The 19,891-nt window shown below is 43.9% G+C and overlaps 1 protein-coding gene across 1 annotated transcript in view; it reads right to left on the minus strand.

The window, feature by feature from the left end:
* Positions 1 to 17,869, minus strand: part of NR1D2 (nuclear receptor subfamily 1 group D member 2) — a 35,304-nt gene extending 17,435 nt beyond the window's left edge. Inside the window, exons 1-5 of the mRNA XM_030812259.1 lie at positions 17,559 to 17,869; positions 7,985 to 8,251; positions 6,687 to 6,775; positions 3,322 to 3,466; positions 562 to 1,190 (exon numbers count right to left, since the gene is read on the minus strand). Coding sequence (XP_030668119.1) covers positions 562 to 1,190; positions 3,322 to 3,466; positions 6,687 to 6,775; positions 7,985 to 8,251; positions 17,559 to 17,574 — 1,146 coding nt within the window. The 5' untranslated portion in view covers positions 17,575 to 17,869. The remainder of the gene's footprint in view (positions 1 to 561; positions 1,191 to 3,321; positions 3,467 to 6,686; positions 6,776 to 7,984; positions 8,252 to 17,558) is intronic.
* Between the last annotated feature and the right edge of the window lie 2,022 nt (positions 17,870 to 19,891).

Consider the following 19,891-nt stretch of genomic DNA (forward strand, 5'->3'; position numbering starts at 1 on the left):
CCAACATTAAGTCATCTCATAAGATGAAGTCTGAGAAAATCCTTAGAAATTAGCCTATGAAATTAAAATACTCCTAAATTTATCAAACAATAAAACATCTATGTTCTATATCCAAAGACCTTTTTGCATAATAATGGTTAAAAAAAAAAAACCTCTTTCTATAGAAATCAAAGAATTTCTAACTATGGCAAGCGAAAAGTTCAGCCCTTTGAGAAAATCCCAAAGCTAGTAAGGTACTAATTAATCAGAATGCTTAAATTTTCAAAAGGATTTCCAAGAATTAAAGGACCAATTCTGCATGAATCATATTTTGCATAAAATGCTAATCCCAACCCCAGATCAATCAAATCACATGCTTGTACCTAGCTGGGTATGAAATTAGGTCATTCATCAGATGATGTTTATTAAAATTATTTGACCTAAAATACTGTACAAAATTAAGTCTGTTAATTTCTTAGGTTTTCTGACACCATCCCCCCAAGTTAGCATATCTCCCAAATAAAAGAAAATTTTCAAAGCTTTCCCTGATACAACGTAAGCAAAAATTTGATTTCACTCTACCAGATGCATTCTTCCTCCAGTGTTGCACAGGTAACTATTCTTGTTCTCATTCTGAGAAAATCCATCTATCGGAACTCTATCACATACTCTTTGAGTATAAGCATTGGAGAAGTTCATACAATGTCCATTTGCAATACAAATGGCATGCCCATTTGGGTAATGCATTATGTTCCTCCCTTTGAACTGTCCATTGAGATGCTGTTGGCTCTCACTACAGGGAAAATGGCTGCTAAGCCCATTGCCGCAATGATCATGATTTAAATTATATTGCTCCATGTTCTTGGGAATCCGTTCTCCTCTCTGGGGCTGCATGCTCTCAGCTGAGTTTTCTCGCTGCTCTTGATTATACATAAAGGTATCCTTGTGAGCTCTGGTCACCATGCCAATCACTTCTTCCTTTGCAAAATCAGAAGAGGGAGGAGAAGAGCTTTTGATGTTTTCTTGCTCCAGCTGGGGCTTGGGTCGCAACTGTTCCTGGGCTGGTAAGGCTGTCTGTTCATGATGTTCTACTAATGTGTCATTTTGCAAGTGACCACTGAACTGGCTGTTCATCATAGTCTTCATCGCACTCTGCATTTCAATTAGCATCCTCTGTTTTTCACGCTTAGGAATACGACCAAACCGAACAGCTATTGAAAAAAAGATATTTAACATCTATATTCTAAATAAGACTTGTTTTGTATAAAAGAATAACATAAAATTATCCAATAGTTATGGCTTCTAGTCATACATATAAAGAATGAGTCTGCATGTCTCTGGTCCACATTTTTCTAAACTTGCTGGTCTTGATGCACCAAAGGAAGTAGGAGAGGGAGAGAAAATTTTCCATTTTCCCCCAAAACAAAGTTAACGACATCTATCTCCTAGGTATTTTATAAGCAAAGTCTAAGAAAAGAAATAGGAAATTCGGATGGGTGCAGTAGCTCATGCCTGTAATCCCAGCACTTTGGGAGGCTGAGGCGGGTGGACCACCTGAGATCAGGAATTCGAGACCAGACTAGCCAACATGGTGAAACTCCGTCTCTACTAAAAATACAAAAAGTAGCCAGTTGTGATGGCGGGTGCCTGTAGTCCCAGCTATTCTGGAGACCGACACAGGAGAATTGCTTGAACCCAGGAGGCAGAGGTGACAGAGCAATACTCCATCTCAAAAAAAAGAAAGAAAGAAAGAAAGAAAGAAAGAAAGAAAGAAAGAAAGAAAGAGAAAGAAATAGGAAACTAGCTAATGAAAAGCAGTTTGAAGTAGACCAGTATTACTACACGGTTCCTTACTAACAAAGCTGAGGACTGTTCCCAGGAAGGCATGTGTGATTCAGCTACACACATCCATTACCATTAATGGAACTTTGTAGGTAAAATCATTCCCTGAACACCTGGCCCTTGTCAATTCATTTTTGTAACTTTACTCTCAAGATCTAACTATGAAATTATCTGCTGTCTTCTTTTCCAGCCTCTTAAAAAAAAAAAAATCCTTAAAAAAAATTCCACAATCAGTAGAAATGCACTTACTGAAAAATAAACTTGGTAGATTTTAATTAAAACCAGTGAAATAAGTAAAAATGAGATAAGTCATCCTCTATTCTTTTAGAAGCTAGTCTTAGAAGGTGTCTTGTCTCCAATAATCCTATCAATGAGACAAAGAAAAGCTTCTTTCCAGTCTAGTATTTATACAGAGATAATAAAAATTCAGTACACTTGCCCAGAAAGCCTTGTTAATCTAATTGTAGCCTCTAACATTATTGCTACCAAAAACAAACAACTTAATCATGTTTGATACATTACCTCTACTCCTCCCTTCACAAATGATTGTCAGTTTTATTCTTTTAGGGCAATCACAATATCCATCAACTATTTTTATAGCATTAGTACTTTTAGCACTATAAAAAAAATTTCAGGCAATTGAAAAAACAAAACATCAATTGCTGAAATCTGTTACTCAAGAAACTCCTGGCCAGGCCTGATAATTCACACCTGTAATCCCAGCACTTTGGGAGGCTGAGGCAGGTGGATCACTTGAGGTCAGGAATTCGAGACCAACCTGGTCAACAGGATGAAACCCCCGTCTCTACTAAAAATACAAAAATTAGCTAGGTGTGGTGGCAAGCACCTGTAATCCCAGCTACTCAGGAGGCTGAGGCAGGAGAATCACTTGAACCCGGGAGACGGAGGCTGCAGTGAGACGGAGTCCGTGTCACCCAGGTTAGAGTGCAGTGGCACCATCTCAACTCAGTGCAACCTCCACCTCCTGGGTTCAAGCTATTCTCCTGCCTTAGCCTCCCGAGTAACTGGGATTACAGGTGCATGCCACCACGCTCAGCTAATTTTTTTTTGCATTTTTAGTAGATACGGGGTTTCACCATGGCGGGTCTGGAACTCCTTACCTAAAGTGACCCACACACCTCAGCCGCCCAAAGTGCTGGGATTACAGGCATGAGCCACCATGCCTGGCCATATAAAAAATGTTTTTCAACTCCATCGGTTTTAGGAAAAAATAAAAAGTAATCAAATTGCACAGAAAAAAATGGCTCTTTTTAGAAGAAGGAACAACAACAAAAGTTTAGCCAAAAACTGTTTCTGGGATAATAATGCTAAAATACGACTTTAATCAATTTGGTGTCCTGTAAAGCATGAAAATATGTTTTCTGCTTCACCTTAAATGTAAGAGGGTCCTTGGTAACCGGTTTATAGCTCTGGTTCATGATGAGGAATAAAAGCCAAGCTCCATACACTTTAGGAACACTCTTTAAACTGGGAACATACCATCTCTTGACATTCCAACAGACAGACACTTTTTGAAGCGACATTGCTGACATCTGTTCCTATTCATTCTCATTATAGAACAGTTTTCATTCTTCAGGCACTTCTTGTACTGGATGTTTTGTTGAATACTTCTCCGAAAGAAACCCTAAGAACAAAGGAAGATTTACTTACTCATTTAAAAACACCCAAATGAACTTCTTATGAACACTGCCCCCATACCTATCTAGTATATATGACGAACTATATAGTCCCAGTATATGACTCGCTATCTGGGAAACACTATCTCTTAGGACAGAGGGAAATATAATGTTGACACACAGAATTTCATTCGATTCTTACTGGTATGAGTAAGCACCTAACACCTACTAACCAAACAAAATTCTTCTTCCCTTTAGAGATTCTTTGTCCTTACCCAAAGCACCCCTTGCAACAACCACACTACCCTGTTACCAGACCCTGCCTGCAGTCACATTTTCCATCTCATACTTTTATTCACTACAAATTCCAAAACTCTTGAAGTATGAATGACTGATTCTTTTTTTTTTTTTTTTTTTTTTTTGAGATAGAATCTCGTTCTGTTGCCCAGGCTAGGGTGCAGTGGCATGATCACAGCTCACTGCAGCCCTGACCTCCCTGGCTCAATCAATTCTCCAATCACAGCCTCCCAAACAGCTGGGACTACAGGCATGCGCCACCACAACTAGCTAATTTTTGTATTTTTTGTAGAAATGAGGTTTTGCCATGTTGCCTAGGCTGGTCTTGAACTCCAGGGCTCAAGTGATCTGCCAGCCTTGGCCTCCCAAAGTGTTAGACTTACAGGGCGTAAGCCACCACCACTCCCGACCTGATTTTTCGTTTGTTTGCTTTCTTGAGACAGACTCTTGCTCTGTAGCCCAGGCTGGAGTGCAGTGGCACGATCTCAGCTCACTGCAACCTCCGCCTCCCAGGTTCAAGGGATTCTCCTGCCTCAGCCTCCCCAGTAGCTGGGATTACAGGCACCTGCCACCATGCCCAGCTATTTTTTTGTATTTTTAGTAGAGACAGGGTTTCACCATGTTGGCCAGGCTGGTCTTGAACTCCTGACCTCAACTGATCCGCCCACCTTGGCCTCCCAAAGTGCTAGGATTACAGGCACAAGCCACCGCGCCCAGCCTTTTTTTTTTTTTTTTTTAAAGAGACAGGGTCTCGCTCTGTCACCCAGGCTGGAGTACAATGACGTTAATAACAGCTCACCACAACTTTGAACTCCCGGGCTCAAGCAATCCTCCTGCCTCAGCCTCCCAAGAGCTGGGACTACAGGCATGTGCTACCACATCCAGCTTTTTTACTTTTTGTAGAGATGGGGACTCCCTATGTTGCCCAGGTGGGTCTCACACTCCACCTCAAGCAATCCTACAGCTTCGGCCTCCCAAAGAGCTAGAATTACAGGCCTCAGCCACTGCACCCAGCCTAAATGACTACTTCTTAAAGAGCTGACTGAGAAATATGTTTGATAACTATAACCCCCTCGCTAGATTGTGGATTACGTTAATAGAAGTTGGTCTTTCCAGGATCATTACCTGCTGACACTGGCAAGGCCTACTTATGCATGACAGAAGTCACTGACTACATGTCAGCAACAAGTAAATGTGACACCACACACCAACAGAGTAGCTAACTATCCAAGGAAAGACGGTTCCCAACTAGATGGCTACAAACAGCTGCCTTTACTCCACACACAAACAATTCAAGTACATGTTCTGTGATAGGTCTCCAAAGATCTCCAGTTTCATGGTACCAGGGAGGACAGAAAACTCAAGAATGCAATTACCAAAATTATTTTAAACTGCATTTTCCTTTTATATGACAACTAAACACATTTCCCGAATCTATACTAAATAGTCATGGGACACAACATTTTTACATTTTATTATTGTGATATTATACACTTGACTTAGATACTACAAGAGCTGAACTAGACACATTTTTAAGAGTACTGCACAGATGTGTATTCATCAAGAATATGCAATCAGCTCATTCAGTTTGTGCTTTTATTTTCTAGCTATAAAGTAAGAATAACGCCTGCCCCAATATTACTTCACATTTTTGTAAAAAAAAAAAAAAAGATATATAGAGGAGAATTTTTTTTAAACAATGAAAAAAATGCTACATCTATAAAAAATACTGAGTTGTCTTACAAAGTTACCCAGCCATTAAAAGTTAGCAAACATGGCAGGGCACGTGGCTCACACCTGTAATCCCAGCACTTTGGGAAGCCGAGGCGGGCAGATCACCTGAAGTTAGGAGTTCAAGACCAGCCTGGCCAATATGATGAAACCCTGACTCTACTAAAAATACAAAAATTAGCCTGGAGTGGTGGCATGTGCCTGTAATCCCAGCTACTCGGGAGGCTGAGACAGTAGAATCGTTTGAACCCAGGAGGCAGAGGTTGCAGTGAACCAAGATCACACTACCGCACTTCAGCCTGGGAAATAAGAGCAAAACTCCATCTCAAAAAAAAAAAATTAGCAAACTCACAATTCATTCAGAGCCACACTTGAAAATATTTCCTCTCCCATCATGTATATTCATTATCTTGTTTACCCATCATATCTTGCCAAACTAGATTCTTGCTTGTGGCCTCAAGTCAGAGAACAGCAAGAACATGTGTCTTCATCACGTTAATTTTTGATACTCAGGAGAAAAGATTGTGCCAAGTTTTTTAAAAAGAGAGAAAGATTCCTTGCATATAGGTAGGGAGGTAGAGACCATCTCACTTGGAATTATTTGACCAATACTCTAATATCAATAACTAGAAAATAGTCAACTAAACTTACAAATAAACTAGCTTTCCCAAGGGCTCAACTTATATTCAGGACTATTTTACTCACTTGGCACTATTTCTTAAGATACCATATTTTTTTCAAGTATGTAGCAATTATTCCCAGCTCCCAGTACCTGACGTGTCATTAAGTCAAAGTATATGACGAGACCTAATTCAAAGTGTGGTTTAAACTAAGTTCCAACAAGGCAGGAGTAGTGCCTTGTCTGTTTTGTTCCTTGTTATTTCACTACCACCTAGAACTGTGCTTGACACATTAATGAATGAGCATTTGGTACACTTGGTTTAACACAATAAGTATGTTTAATTGAGATAGCAAATTTACTTTTTTCAAAACCTTAAAGAAAAAAGAAATGCTTTCACTGAATTAAGAATATTATTCAAAACAAGTTATGCTTATACACTACATAAAATGCTTAAAACTTAAAAAGAGCAGCTGACTTCTCACTGTCTCTCAGACTATCAATTGCGGAAATGGGTAAATCTAAACCCAACTTCTTAAATCCCAGAATCAGTAGCTTAAAGAAACAAAAGTATGCTTTACCTTACAGCCTTCGCAAGCATGAACTCCATAGTGGAATCCTGATGCCACATCCCCACAGACTTTACATAGTAGGACCATGCCACTAAATTCTAGGACACAAAAAGACATGAAGTAAAAAGTAGGAAGAAACACTGAGTCTGTTTTCTTTCCAATTAGATATTTTATTTCATTCAACTTGTAAGAGCTTTTAAAAGATATGTATCTACTTTCATAATGTAAAAGAAAAATACTTTCAAATCAAAAATAATCATAATCATAATTTTCCTATTTTTTTTTTTTTTTTAAGATAGAGTCTCCCTCTGTCACCCAGGCTGGAATGCAGTGGCGTGATCTTGGCTCACTGCAACTCCACACTTCCCAGGTTCAAGTGATTCTCATGCCTCAGCATCCCCAGTAGCTGGGACTACACGCATGCACCACCACACCCAGCTAATTTTTGTATTTTTAATACAGATGGGGTTTTGCCATGTTGCCCAAGCTGGTCTTGAACTCCTGGACTCCGCCCCACTCAGCCTCCAAAAATGCTGGGATTACAGGTGTGAGCCACCACACCCAGCCAGAATTTTCTTTTAAATACAACTTATGGCACTGACAAAAATACCTCACTGACCCGGATTTTTCCTTTCCTGATTTTAGAATTACACTGAAATTTTGTAAATTTATTTTTTTTCCAGACCTGTCAGCAGGAAATAAGAAATTTTGTAAATTTAGAGTTACTTTACACCAGATATGCAACCAGAACTAAGAAAACAATTCTCTGGATAACAATTAAGAATTCAGACAGAGAAGTCAATCAATAAAAGGTGGAAAGGGATGTCTCTCCACAGGCAGCTGTGTCAATTTACTTCACCTACAGAAGCCAGATAGGTCCAAATCCCACTACTCATTTGGTTATCCCAATCCAACATTTCCTAATCCCAAATGTTCCCAAATCCAGTTTCACTAATGTAATCCCTTCCCACAATGAGCAAGTACTCTGTTCTAGAAACAAGACTTACTTCTAGTAGTTCAGAGGAAAAGTAACTGTGAAATGTAGTAAAAGAGGGTACCCTACAGGGACAAGGGTCAGGCAGAGTACATAACCACATATCTTGCTCTGAGGCAAGAATTAATGACAGCCCCTAGGTTATAACTTCTAAAATCATCACTGATTTCTTCCCTAACTACTGATGTATGATTACCCAGCGGGGAGTGAAAACTGTACCCAGAAACATAATGGCACCCTAAATTAAAAGCTGATAAAATAAGCCCCATTTGCAATTAATGGCAGCAATCTTTAGAAAACTAAAGTAACTTACTTGTCACACCACTATGACTTTTTGTCATCCCAGGTGCACTCGATTTGCTTGTTTTCATAGAACAATCTATTCGATCATTCTTCAAGATGCCTTCAATATTGGAGAGATCACCATTCTTGGGATTACCATTGGTATCAGAATTAGAGCTATTTGGAGAAGATGGAACAGAAGAGGAGGAGGACTGGAAACTATTCTCAGAACCCTCACTGTGACAAGAGGCAGGGCTTGAGGCTGAGCTGGAAGAACTGATATAGGCAATCACACCTCCTAGAAAATAGGAGGAAAATCACATAATTAGATACAAGAGAATATGTATTTTTTATTTTCGCAAATCTCAACAGTAAAGCCATTAACTTTAGAAACAGGATACTGTTATGAAATGTTTGCTTACACCAAAAGCGAAAAGCAAAGTATTTCCTTATTTCCCATTACTCGTCCTGCTTCCGCAAAGTTCAAAACACATGTATGTAACTCCCACTGATTTAAAAAGGGAGATAGGCCTGGCACACTGGCTCATGCCTGTAATCATAGTACTTTGGAGGCTGAGGCGGGAGGATTGTCGCTTGAGCCCAGGAATTTGAGACCAGCCTGGGCAACATTAAGGTAATGCTGTTTCTATAAAAAAATTTAAAAACTTGCTGCATGTGGTTTGCACCCAGTACGTCTAGTAGTCCCAGCTATTTAGAAGGCTAAAGCGAGAGGATCACTTGAGCCCAGGAGTTCAAGGCTGTAGTGAGCCATGATCATGCTACTGCACTCTAGCCTGGAGACACAGCAGGACCCCACCTCAAAGAAAGAAAAAATTAAGTGAGAAGGATTTCACTAGCTTGGATATTCTGAGCACATGCAGACCCTCACATGTAAAGCTTTTCATTTTTCAATATTTTCCTAAAAGGACTAAAAATGCTCCTAAGTAACTTCATTGCTTAAACAAACTGGCCATGAAGAAATCTGGCTCTGGTCTATTCTTTGCCTCCGTTATACTGTTATCTGACACAATCCTAGAAACAATGAATTTATCATTTGCCTCCTCCAATACTTGGCTAAAAGCACAGGTTAATCCAGAACAGATGTAACATTTAGAACGGTAGATAAGGTAAATTATCTCAAAACAGGGATCCTTTCATAGCCCTGGCTCCCACACCTTTCTGTTTTGGTGTTCCCAGAAGACATATGTGGCTATCCACTAACCAATCCCGTTCAATACTCTATCCACTAACCAATCCCCAGTTCAATACTCTCCCTTCTCCACCCCATTCTGCCATTCATCTCTAAGCAGCTCTTAAGAAATCCAGACTCACTACTTGTTCTTCTGACTCGCTCTTTATAGGTGTTAAAGATGCTAGAAGAATGCATGCTATACCAGAATAACAGTAAGGCTGAAGCTAATTCCCTCTACACAGAGCTATTTTCAAAATGTGATTCACAATTTTATATAACCGCCACAACCCTTCTGAAAACTGGCCTTGACATTTTTTTGTTTTTTGTTTTTCTTTTTTGAGACGGAGTCTCACTCTGTCACCCAGGCTGAAGTGCGGTGTCATGATCTCGGCTTACAGCAACCTCCACCTCCTGGGTCCAAGCAATTTTCCTGTCTCAGCCTCCTGAATAGCTGGGACTACAGTTGCATGCCACCACCCCCAGCCAATTTTTGTATTTTTTTTTTTTTTTTTTTTTAGTAGAGATGGGGTTTCACCATGTTGGTCAGACCGGTCTCGAACTCCTCACCTCAGGTGATCCACCCACCTCGGCCTCCCAGTGCTGGGATTACAGGCGTGAGCCACCGCACCCGGCCTATCAATCATTTTTAAACAAAAATCCACACAGCAAAATGCTGAGGCCAAAACAATCCCAAAAAAATGGCCGGGTGCGGTGGCTCACGCTTGTAATCCCAGCACTTTGGGAGGCCGAGGCGGGCGGATCACAAGGTCAGGAGATCGAGTCCACGGTGAAACCCCGTCTCTACTAAAAAATACAAAAAATTAGCCGGGCGTGGTGGCGGGCGCCTGTAGTCCCAGCTACTCGGAGAGGCTGAGGCAGGAGAATGGCGTGAACCCGGGAGGCGGAGCTTGCAATGAGCCGAGATTGCGCCACTGCACTCCAGCCTGGGCGAAAGAGCAAGACTCCGTCTCAAAAAAAAAAAAAAAAAACAAAAACAAAAACAAAACAAAACAAAAAAAATCCCAAAAAGATAGACATTTCCGTCTTCTGGCAAGAAAAAAAAAAAAAGGCAGAGAAATTTAAAGTCACTTTTAGTCTGTCATGTAGTAGATATCAGATATGTTTTCAAGCACCAATTATATATATTGAGGCTAAGAAACAAACCCTTTGAGGAGGAAAGCACAACCACAACTCTCAAGGGGTTTGAGTGCAACCCAGAAGGGAAGATAAAACAGGTGCCTACTATGCCAAGAAACACACAACGTTTTTCATCAGACACAATTTTTTTTTTTTGAGATGGAGTCTCGCTCTGTTGTCCAGGCTGGAGAGCAGTGACGCAGCCTCAGCTCACTGCAACCTCCGCCTCCCGGGTTCACGCAATTCTCCTCCTTCAGCCTCCTGAGTAGCTGGGACTACAGGCACCCACCACCACGCCTGGTTAATTTTTGTTTTTGGTCTTTTTTTTTTTTTTTAGTAGAGACAGGCTTTCACCATGTTGCCCAGGCTGGTCACGAACTTCTGACCTCAGTTGATCCACCCGCCTCCAGCTCCCAAAGTGCTGAGATTACAGGTGTAAGCCACCGTGCCCAGCCCAGACACAAATTTAACATACATAAATTCAACTATATGCACTTGATTTTTAAGACAAAAATATCATCAACGTAGACAATTCCATCCATTGCTTTATTCATGAAGCCTATGCCTGGAATCGATCATGAGGTGAGAGGTGCAAATCTGCTCTTCCCAGTTAGACCCACTGTCCATATGCTCTCTTGCTATGTGCACCTCACCTTAATCGTGCGATTAATATTTTTCCTGCAACGTGCTCCCTAACTACAAACCAACCATCTCAAAGTGTGGGCCCTGGACTAGGAGCATCAGTATCACCCAGACTCTGTTAGAAATGTAAATTATCAGGCTCAGCTGCAGATCTACTGCATCAGAAACTTTAATAAGCCCTCTTGCTGATTCTGATGCACATCCAAGTTTGAAGAACACTGCCACAAGCCAACTACTTCATCGGTGCTCCCTGGAAGACAAAGTGACCAAGGCAGTTTTCATCTACCATTCGTTCTAAAATCTAAAAACTCAAAAACCACAAACACAAGAAGATTCCCAACTTTATTTTCATCACCCAGACAAATTATGTAAAATACATATCCTCAAAACTACCTGGTGCTTTTTCAGAATACATGTTTCCAAGGCCCTGCCCAGACTGGAGAACACATCCTCAGGAATGTGCATTTTTAACAAGCTCTCCAAGCAATTATTTGCACATTGAAGTTTTAAAATGGCTACAATCAGTGAATTCAAACACAAATTGGCCCATAGTTTTAAAGAATGATGTTTTCATCGATACAACCGCCAGAATATCATTAATACCCTGTGAATCCAAAGAGAAACTAATTTAACCTAGAAACCTAGCCAGTGTCATGTTACTGGATAAAACCATTGTGCTGTCTTTATGTAACTTTAGAGATCTTAAGTCCACATTAAAAATTCCAGTTACTAGCACACTACTTTTTCACAGGTGTCTCCACCCACAATAGGACACTTTACAAAGACAAATATTCTTAGTCCTCAATGAAATTTCAAAGGAAGATCTCACAGCTATTTGTCTTCCCTAAAATAGTGTCTTAGGTACTAAATTCACATCTAACATCTCAGGAAAATAAAAGATAAAAAAGTCATGTTTTTTCTTGGAAGTAAGACTTTACTACGGCCCGCATTTTTAGTCATTTATGTTCACAAGATCTGCTGACTACCTTAGCTAAGAAATAAACTTTTAGAAATTAGAGCTGGCCGGGCACAGTGGCTCACGCCTGTAACCTCAGCACTTTGGGAGGCCGAGGCAGGCGGATCACCTGAGGTCGGGAGTTAGAGACCAGCCTGACCAACATGGAGAAACCCCATCTCTACTAAAATACAAAATTAGCCAGGTGTGGTGGCGCATGCCTGTAATCCCAGCTCCTCAGGAGGCTGAGACAGGAGAATCACTTGAACACGGGAGGCGGAGGTTGCGGTGAGCCGAGATGGCACCACTGCACTCCAGCCTGGGCAACAAGAGCGAAACTCTATCTCAAAAAAAAAAAAGAAAGAAAAAGAAAAGAAATTAGAGCTATGCAGCTATGCAGATGGCTTAAAAATTGGTTGCAAGCACTGATGGAGCAATGGACTGTATCATAATTAATTAACCAAAAAAAAAGTTCCTTTGCAAAAGCTTCAATATCCAACCTAAAAGAAACTACTGGGCCATTATCAATCCAGTGAAGATCCAATTCCTGTCTTAAGAAAACAAGCATCTGTGCCAGGCACCAGAAAATCAAAGAAGACCCATCTAGAAGTAGCTGCATTCTCCTAGCAAGACCTTCAATATTGATTTAGCTGTCTTAGCATCTATTCTTGCTACTAGACACCCATCTATGAACCTGACTGATAGCAACCCAAATGGGTTAAATTTTAATTTCTTTGAAGATAAGGAGTACATCTAGTAGTTCCTCAACCTAATGAAGAAAGTGAAACTACAAGTCACCAAGTACCTACTGGATGTCAGGAATAAAATGACACAATTTCATCCTCACAAAAAGAACTCTGTGAATTAATTTTCATTAACTCATTTTTGTAAACAAGGAGCTCAGAGAGGATAAGTCAGCCACTAAGTGGCAGGCGAGAGTTTAAAGTCAAGGTTGTCCAATTCCAGAGTACAAACTTATTTGGTGAGAAGACCTGAACAAGCAAGTCACTTTCAATCTTTCTAAACCTGAGTCGTCTTCTATAAAATTGGAATATCTGCCACTTATTACAAGACTGAAATGAAATGGTGTTCATAAGGATTATTAAAGTGCCTTTTTCATACACTGTTTTTGATGATAAAGTAAGAAGAGTAAAAATCCCCAAACCAGCAAGTCCCAACACCTCCAAGAAACAGGCAGTATGTACCTCTTTGAAACCGTGAACTAAAATTAGCTGAAGCAGTCTTCTCTATTTTCAGTTGAAAGGGACCCTGGACCTGGGCCAGGTTCCCAGGCTAGGGCTTACCCAGTAGTCAACTTCAGACAAGCCGTAAGTCAATATCCAATTTTGTATTGCTAGGAAGCACTGATATTCCTGCATATATTGGGGTCTTCTTACCCATTTTCTAGACTTGTCCATCATCAAAACCCTCCCATTCCCTCTGTCCACCATCCTGGAGATTATGTTTGACTTCGAGTCATGACTGTACTTTTCTGCCTTGTTGACTTGGAACAAAATATTTTATCACCAAGAAGCTTTAGTTTCCTCACTTTAAAAGTGTTATAAATAATTTCTACTCAAAGGGTGGTAGAGTAGATCTAATTGAAGCGCTAAAATTCCAACTGTGTCCTAGGTGTCAGGGCTCCAGAGAACAGCATGGTCCTTTCCCTAAAATGCCTTATAGGCCAACTGGGGAAACACCTATGTTATTAGGAGCAATGTTTCATACAAATGATTGTGAACTGCTGAGGATCATACTAAAGAGGGCTGAGATCAATAGGGGCAAACACATCCAAGATGGCAATATCTAAGTGAGGAATTGAAGACTGTTTAAATTATCAAACGATGTATCACATAAGAGACATTTTTTAAACAGGGTGACACAAAAATAAATGGTGTGGGTTTTTTTTTCTTTTTTGAGACGGAGTTTCACTCTGTCACCCAGGATGGAGTGCAATGGTGTGATCTCGGCTCACTGCAACCTCCGCCTCCTTCAAGAGATTCTCCTGCCTCAGTCTCCCAAGTAGCTGGGATTACAGGCACCCACCACCACACCTGGCTAATTTTTCTATTTTTAGTAGACACAGGGTTTCACATGCTGGCCAGGCTGGTCTCGAACTCCTGACCTCAGGTGATCCGCCCATCTCAGCCTCCCAGAGTGCTGGGATTACAGGCAGGAGCCACCGTGCCCAAATTGGTCTTATTCTATAAAATAGACATTATTTTTATCTCCATGTAAATTACTGGAGAAGGGAGGTCAAGGTGTAATCTAATGTCTGGAAATAAGCCAGCATGACTAAAGAGAGGACTGATGAAACTGGGAGGCCCTGCAGATGACTATCCTTTTCCACCAGCTATAACCTACATATATCACTAAAAATTGAGTGGGGATCCATACATATGCAGTATCTCCTTCACCCTCAAGAAGACAGGACCACCAATTTGCGTATAAATCTTCAAATATTATGCAGGCTACAGTACATTATAGCACAGTAGTTAACAGTTTGTGTTCCCAAGTAAATTTCGCGGATTCAAATTCTGGCTCTACTACTTGCCTGAGTAAGTTATTTAGCTTCAATTTACTTAGCCCCTCATCTTTAAAATGGTGCCAACAGCACCTTCCTTCATGGAATTAACATGAGGAACACATGTAAAGGGCCTGGCACAGAGTAAGAAGCTGATGATTTTTTTTTGTCATCATTATACTAGAAGAGTTCCATCAGAATGGTTCAAAGCAAAGTAACTATCCTCCCTATCCATTATTCACCTCATTTTTTAATGTGTCTTAAGGATCCAGTGGTTTCTTTGTAGGTTATTTCCATACTACCTTTTGAATCTCTTAACCCTACTCATCAGTTGAGCAACTTCTTTCTTCAATTCTTGCTTTTCCTTGCTCCAAGGAAAGATTTCTTTGCCCCACCTCTCCAATTTTTTCCCAAGTTTTTCACTCCACTGTTTTCACGTGTTACTCACGGGGCGAGCAGACATAGAGATGTCATGAAGAACAGTAAGAGTACACGATCACTGGTTGAATGTTTGTCAACTGATACCAAACTAGAGGGAAGGGTAGAGGTGTGCCACACAGCACTGAAACTGGCCCCACCTTGCTCAATGTTTACAAAAATTCGAAAGTTAAAAGGCTTTTTTTTTTTTTTTTGAGATGGAGTCTCGCTCTTGTCGCCCAGGCTGGAGTGCAGTAGCGAGATCTCCGCTCACTGCAACCTTCACCTCCCAGGTTCAAGCTATTCTGCTGCTTCAGCCTCATGAGTAGCTGGGATTACAGGAGCCCACCACCACGCCCAGCTAATTTTTGTCCTTTTAGTAGAGACGGGGTTTCACCATGTTGGCCAGGCCAGTCTCGAACTCCTTACCTCAGGGGATCCGCCCAGCTCAGCCTCCGAAAGTGCTGGGATTACAGGCGTGAGCCACTGTGCCCGGCCAGTTAAAGGGAATTCTTATTAGACCTCCCGCTTACAGACAGATGGCAGAAACTGTAAAGATGGTGGGTAGCAGCTTGTAACAGCTTTGAACTTAAGGCCAAATGAACAAGAGAAATTTTAAGAATGGTCATTGTAAATTCCTACACTTCAAGTCATGCAATTATCTACACAATGAATGAAATCTAACCTCATAATAGTTCACGTGAACGGTCCTAGCTGACTGCAAGGTTACTGTGAGTCAGCAAAGCAACATGCCAAAAATACTAAGCCTGCCAAGGAATTCATTTGCAGCAGGATCCAAGACAAAGAGGGCAACTGGAACTCGATAATTATCCAACCACTTCCACAAGACCCTGTTCACTTCCGGGTGCTCCATCCCAAAGGGCAACAAGGATGATGAGTGATCAGAAAAAACAACGCTGGGCAAAGACCAAGAGATGAGAACTGTAAATGGAAGAACTGAAGGGGGAAGGGATGGTCAACATTCATCCGGAGGAATTTTTATAATGTGTAGTTCCACACGGCAAGATTTTGATCAGCGAGTATTGGAAGAGGGCGCAAACCAGAGAAAAACTTCCTAATTGAGCCAGCCCTTATGAGGTTACTAAAGCTATTAGAATTCACGCTAAAGGGTGGGTTAGAAGAGGTTCACCCTGATCACCTCTAAATTCTAACATGTAGAAGTTTAATTCTATGATAAACTCATAAAATTTTAAAAATACCCTCAAAGGCTAAGTAGGCCCATTAGGTAATCAAAACCCAATTAGATCCAGATTTTTGTGAGGCAACAGGTTAAAAAAAATAAGCAAATTCTAAAAACACGTAAAACACAATTAGAAAATGACTTTATTTTTACTCTTTGTGAAAAGTTCACAATACACTTGTTATCGAGGCAAGATTCTTAGAGGCGCATTACAACTCAAAAAATAAAACAAAAGCTGGCTGTTTCCATAACCTCACTCACTTCAGATCTGCCCCATCATTTTGGGCAGACAAAAGGAGGGAAGGGCACCCTGTTGTTCCCTTGCAATGTAACAAAATGTGACACGAAAAATATTTATAAATCCAAATTCTCTTGATCAGATTCAGGAAAAGCCAGCGACCCATAGATTAATTTTTTTTAATTTAAATGAAGAATGGCCAGTCTCACATATGGTGCTGGAGTCACCTATGATCACCTGAGTCATCCTGACCATACGTGAGCTGCACGCTCAGCTCCCGGTGTGACCCGTTTACAGGAAAATTCCAGCCCGAAAGGATCCGGAAGCAGTTTTTAAGACTGTGGGTGTATGAGACAGGTCGCGTCCTAGAGAAAACGGTTTTTTTTTTGTAAACAGGCGGCATCCTAAGAAGGGCGGTGCTACCCACTCTGCGGGGCGTCGCTCGGGATCGAAGCACCTCGGAGCTCCTTCCAGCGTATCCCTTCGGGAAAGCCCCAAGCCTCCCCAAGGCGCCTCCTCCAGACTGCAACACGCCCTCGCCCCGCACTCCCTCCTCGGAATCTGCAAGGTGTGCAGCTACCAGCCTCCCCAGGCGCCGGTTCGTTTGGTTTGCGCGGGGTCCGCGCCTTGGGGTCACTTCGCAAAAAGAGCGTGCAGCGCCCGGTGCACTGCGGAGTCAGCGCCCGCCTCGGGGACGCCCCGCCGCGGGGCTCAGCGGGCGCGCACGCGCGGCCTCCTCCGCAGTGTGCAACCCCGCGGGGGAGGAGGGAATCGCGGCGACGTCACTGCCCCGAGGCTTCCAAAGGGGTGGAGCCTCCCGGGAGGCTGCGGCGCTCCCAGCCAGCGCGCGCGCGCGCGCGCCCGCCCCCACGTGTCCCTGCGGCCCCGGGGAATGTGGGTCAGGGAGCCGAGCGGCCTCACGTGTCCCCGCCCGCCGCGGCCGCCTCAGCGCCCATTATGTAATGCCGCGTCACGCGCCCGCCCAGCCAACCGGCGCCCGCGCGCCGCCGAACGTAAACACAGCGCGCACGTGGCTCGCGCGGCCGGGCCATGTGAGGGGGGGGCCGGGCCGGGCGCCGCCAGGCCGCGCTGCGGCTTTGCAGGGAGACGGGAGGGCGGGCGCGGGGCGGCCCGGGGGGCGATGGGAACCGAGCCAGAGGCGGACACGCGGCGCGCAGCAGCCCCCCCTCCCCGCCCCACCGACCCTGGGGACACCCCCCGCCGCCGCCCCCCGAAGTGCCTCGCGGGCTCCGAGCGCTCCCTCCGGCCATCCCCCACCCGCCGCAGTCCGGCTCTTACCCGCATTCACCTCCATGGTGCCCTCGCGGAGGGGGCCGGGGCCGCCGGCTTCCCGCAGAGGTGGCAGCGCCGCCTCAGCGCCGCGCCGCCCCGGGCTGGAAGCAGCGGTGGTCGCGGGGCCCCGTCATGGGCAGAGCGGGCGGGGCGCCGGGCCCCAGGCCGCGCAGCGCACAGCAGGCTGCAGCGAGAGAGGGTGGCGGTGGCCGGCGAGCGGCGCTCCTCGCGGGGTCCCTGACAACAAAAGCGGCGGCGCGGCGGCTTCCTGCAGCCAGCGCACCGCGGCGGCGAGGGCGGCTGACGGGGAGGGCAGCCGCGACCATGTGACCCGCGCACACACCCCCTCCCTCCGCCCGCCCTCGGCCGGCCGCTGCGGCGACTCCGCCCCGCCGCTCCCTTCCCTCCCGCCCGCTTCCCGGCTCCCCTGCTCCCCTTTTCTCCTGCGCTTCCCCCTTCTCCCCTTCCTTCTCCTTGCCAAGCCCCTCCTCTTCCTTCGTTTTTCCCCTCCGTGCCGTAAACCTCTTCTTCTTAGTTTCTCTCCGCCGCATATTTTTCCCCTCCTCCTCCTCTTTCCTCTCCTCCCGGCTGCCCTTCCCGCCTCTGGCCGAGAGTCCCCTCCACGCCCTGCTCCCCAGCCCTGCCCCCCAACCTGGTGGCTCTTAGGTCAAAGCGGTGGCCTGGCGCCGAGCAGGGGTGCTTCTCAGGACCCCGGCTGGGCCGGCTGGCTCGGGCTTGCTCAGCCCCTGCGCCCCCCCGCTGCCACCCGACCGACCTCCAAACGCTGGTCTCTGAGGGCACAGACCCTTCCCTTTCCCTCTGCACCCTCTAGGTGATTTTATCCAATCTCATAGCTTAAGTAGATCTATGTTCTTGTGATTCCCAGATTTATATTTAAAGCCAAGACCTCTCTTCTAATTTCCAGATTCCTACATCCAGCAGCCCGTTTGATTATGCCCTTTTTGCATCTCAGATTTTAGACGGGTGTACGCGTGTGTCCGAACTCAGCTAATGTGCAGTCAAGATCTGGGTGTTTCACCTTGAATGTAAATTTTAGATCAAAAGACAAAAGCTCGACATAAATTGCATGCGTGCTGAGGTGAATTGAGGAGACTGCATTGATGCCCGCAATTTAAACGCATTACTAAAGTAAGAGGGGCTGATAGAGGCATGAATAGATGATATAGTAAGATGTTAAACTTAGGCGATGGGGATATGGGTGTTCCTTGTAAAATTCTTTCCAGTTTGCTCTAAAATTTTTCAGTATAGAATGTGGGAAAAATGTCACGTGGAAGACATATTTACATGTGCAACACCCTATTTCCCCACCCCCAGGTTTCTTCACCATATCAATAATTTACTATTTTGGTAATCTGCAAGTTCCTGAAGCACGCAAAATTATGTTTCTCTCCTAACACACTCTCACTGCCTTTTATTCTCCATTCAATCCATTAGCAAGTCTGAGCTATTCTACCTTCAAAATATGTTCAATCCCTGTTTCTCACCGTTGGCATTGCTAGAGCAAACCATTATCTCTTGCCTCAGCTACTGCTCTTGGTTCCCTAATTAGGAGAGTGCTCCTTGGGTCCTCCTACAGTCACTTCTCCCCAGCAGTCAGCGTGTTATTTTTAAAATGTAAAGATGTGATTACTCTGCTCAAAACCCTCCAATGGCTTCGTGTTACACTTTGAAAAAATTCAGCGACTTAACGTGATCTGCTTCGCCCTGCACAGATGTGGGTCCTGCTTCTCTTTCCAAGGCTCTCTTGATAGCCAAACCCTTCTAAACACAGTTCCCTAACCACCGTAGCCCTCTATTCTTCCCTACTTCTGGAATTTATCACCCTCATGTGATGCTGAGGCAAGAGTTCCCCAGGCCACACTTTGTAGCTTGCTTGCTTTTTCATTTTCATGTATCAACTACCATCTACTTCTACACAGGTAAAATGAGGTTAATATGAACAGCCTAGAAGGCAGAAAAGAAATAAAAGAGGATACCACTCTAAAAAGGCTATGTACTGTATGATTCCAACTATACGACATTCTAGAAAAGCCAAAACTGGGCTGGGCGCGGGGGCTGACGCCTGTAATCCCAGCACTTTGGGAGGCCAAGGCAGGTGGATCACTGAGGTCGGGAGTTCAAGACCAGCCTGACCAACATGGAGAAACTCCATCTCTACTAAAAATACAAAATTAGCCGGGGTGGTGGCGCATGCCTGTAATCCCAGCTACTCGAGAGGCTAAGGCAGCAGAATCGCTTGAACCCGGAAGGCGGAATTTGCGGTGAGCCGAGATCGCGCCATTGCACTCCAGCCTGGGCAAAAAGAGCGAAACTCCGTC

This window comes from Nomascus leucogenys, chromosome 4, assembly GCF_006542625.1.
Source record: "Nomascus leucogenys isolate Asia chromosome 4, Asia_NLE_v1, whole genome shotgun sequence".
In the NCBI taxonomy this organism is placed as follows: Eukaryota; Metazoa; Chordata; class Mammalia; order Primates; family Hylobatidae; genus Nomascus; species Nomascus leucogenys.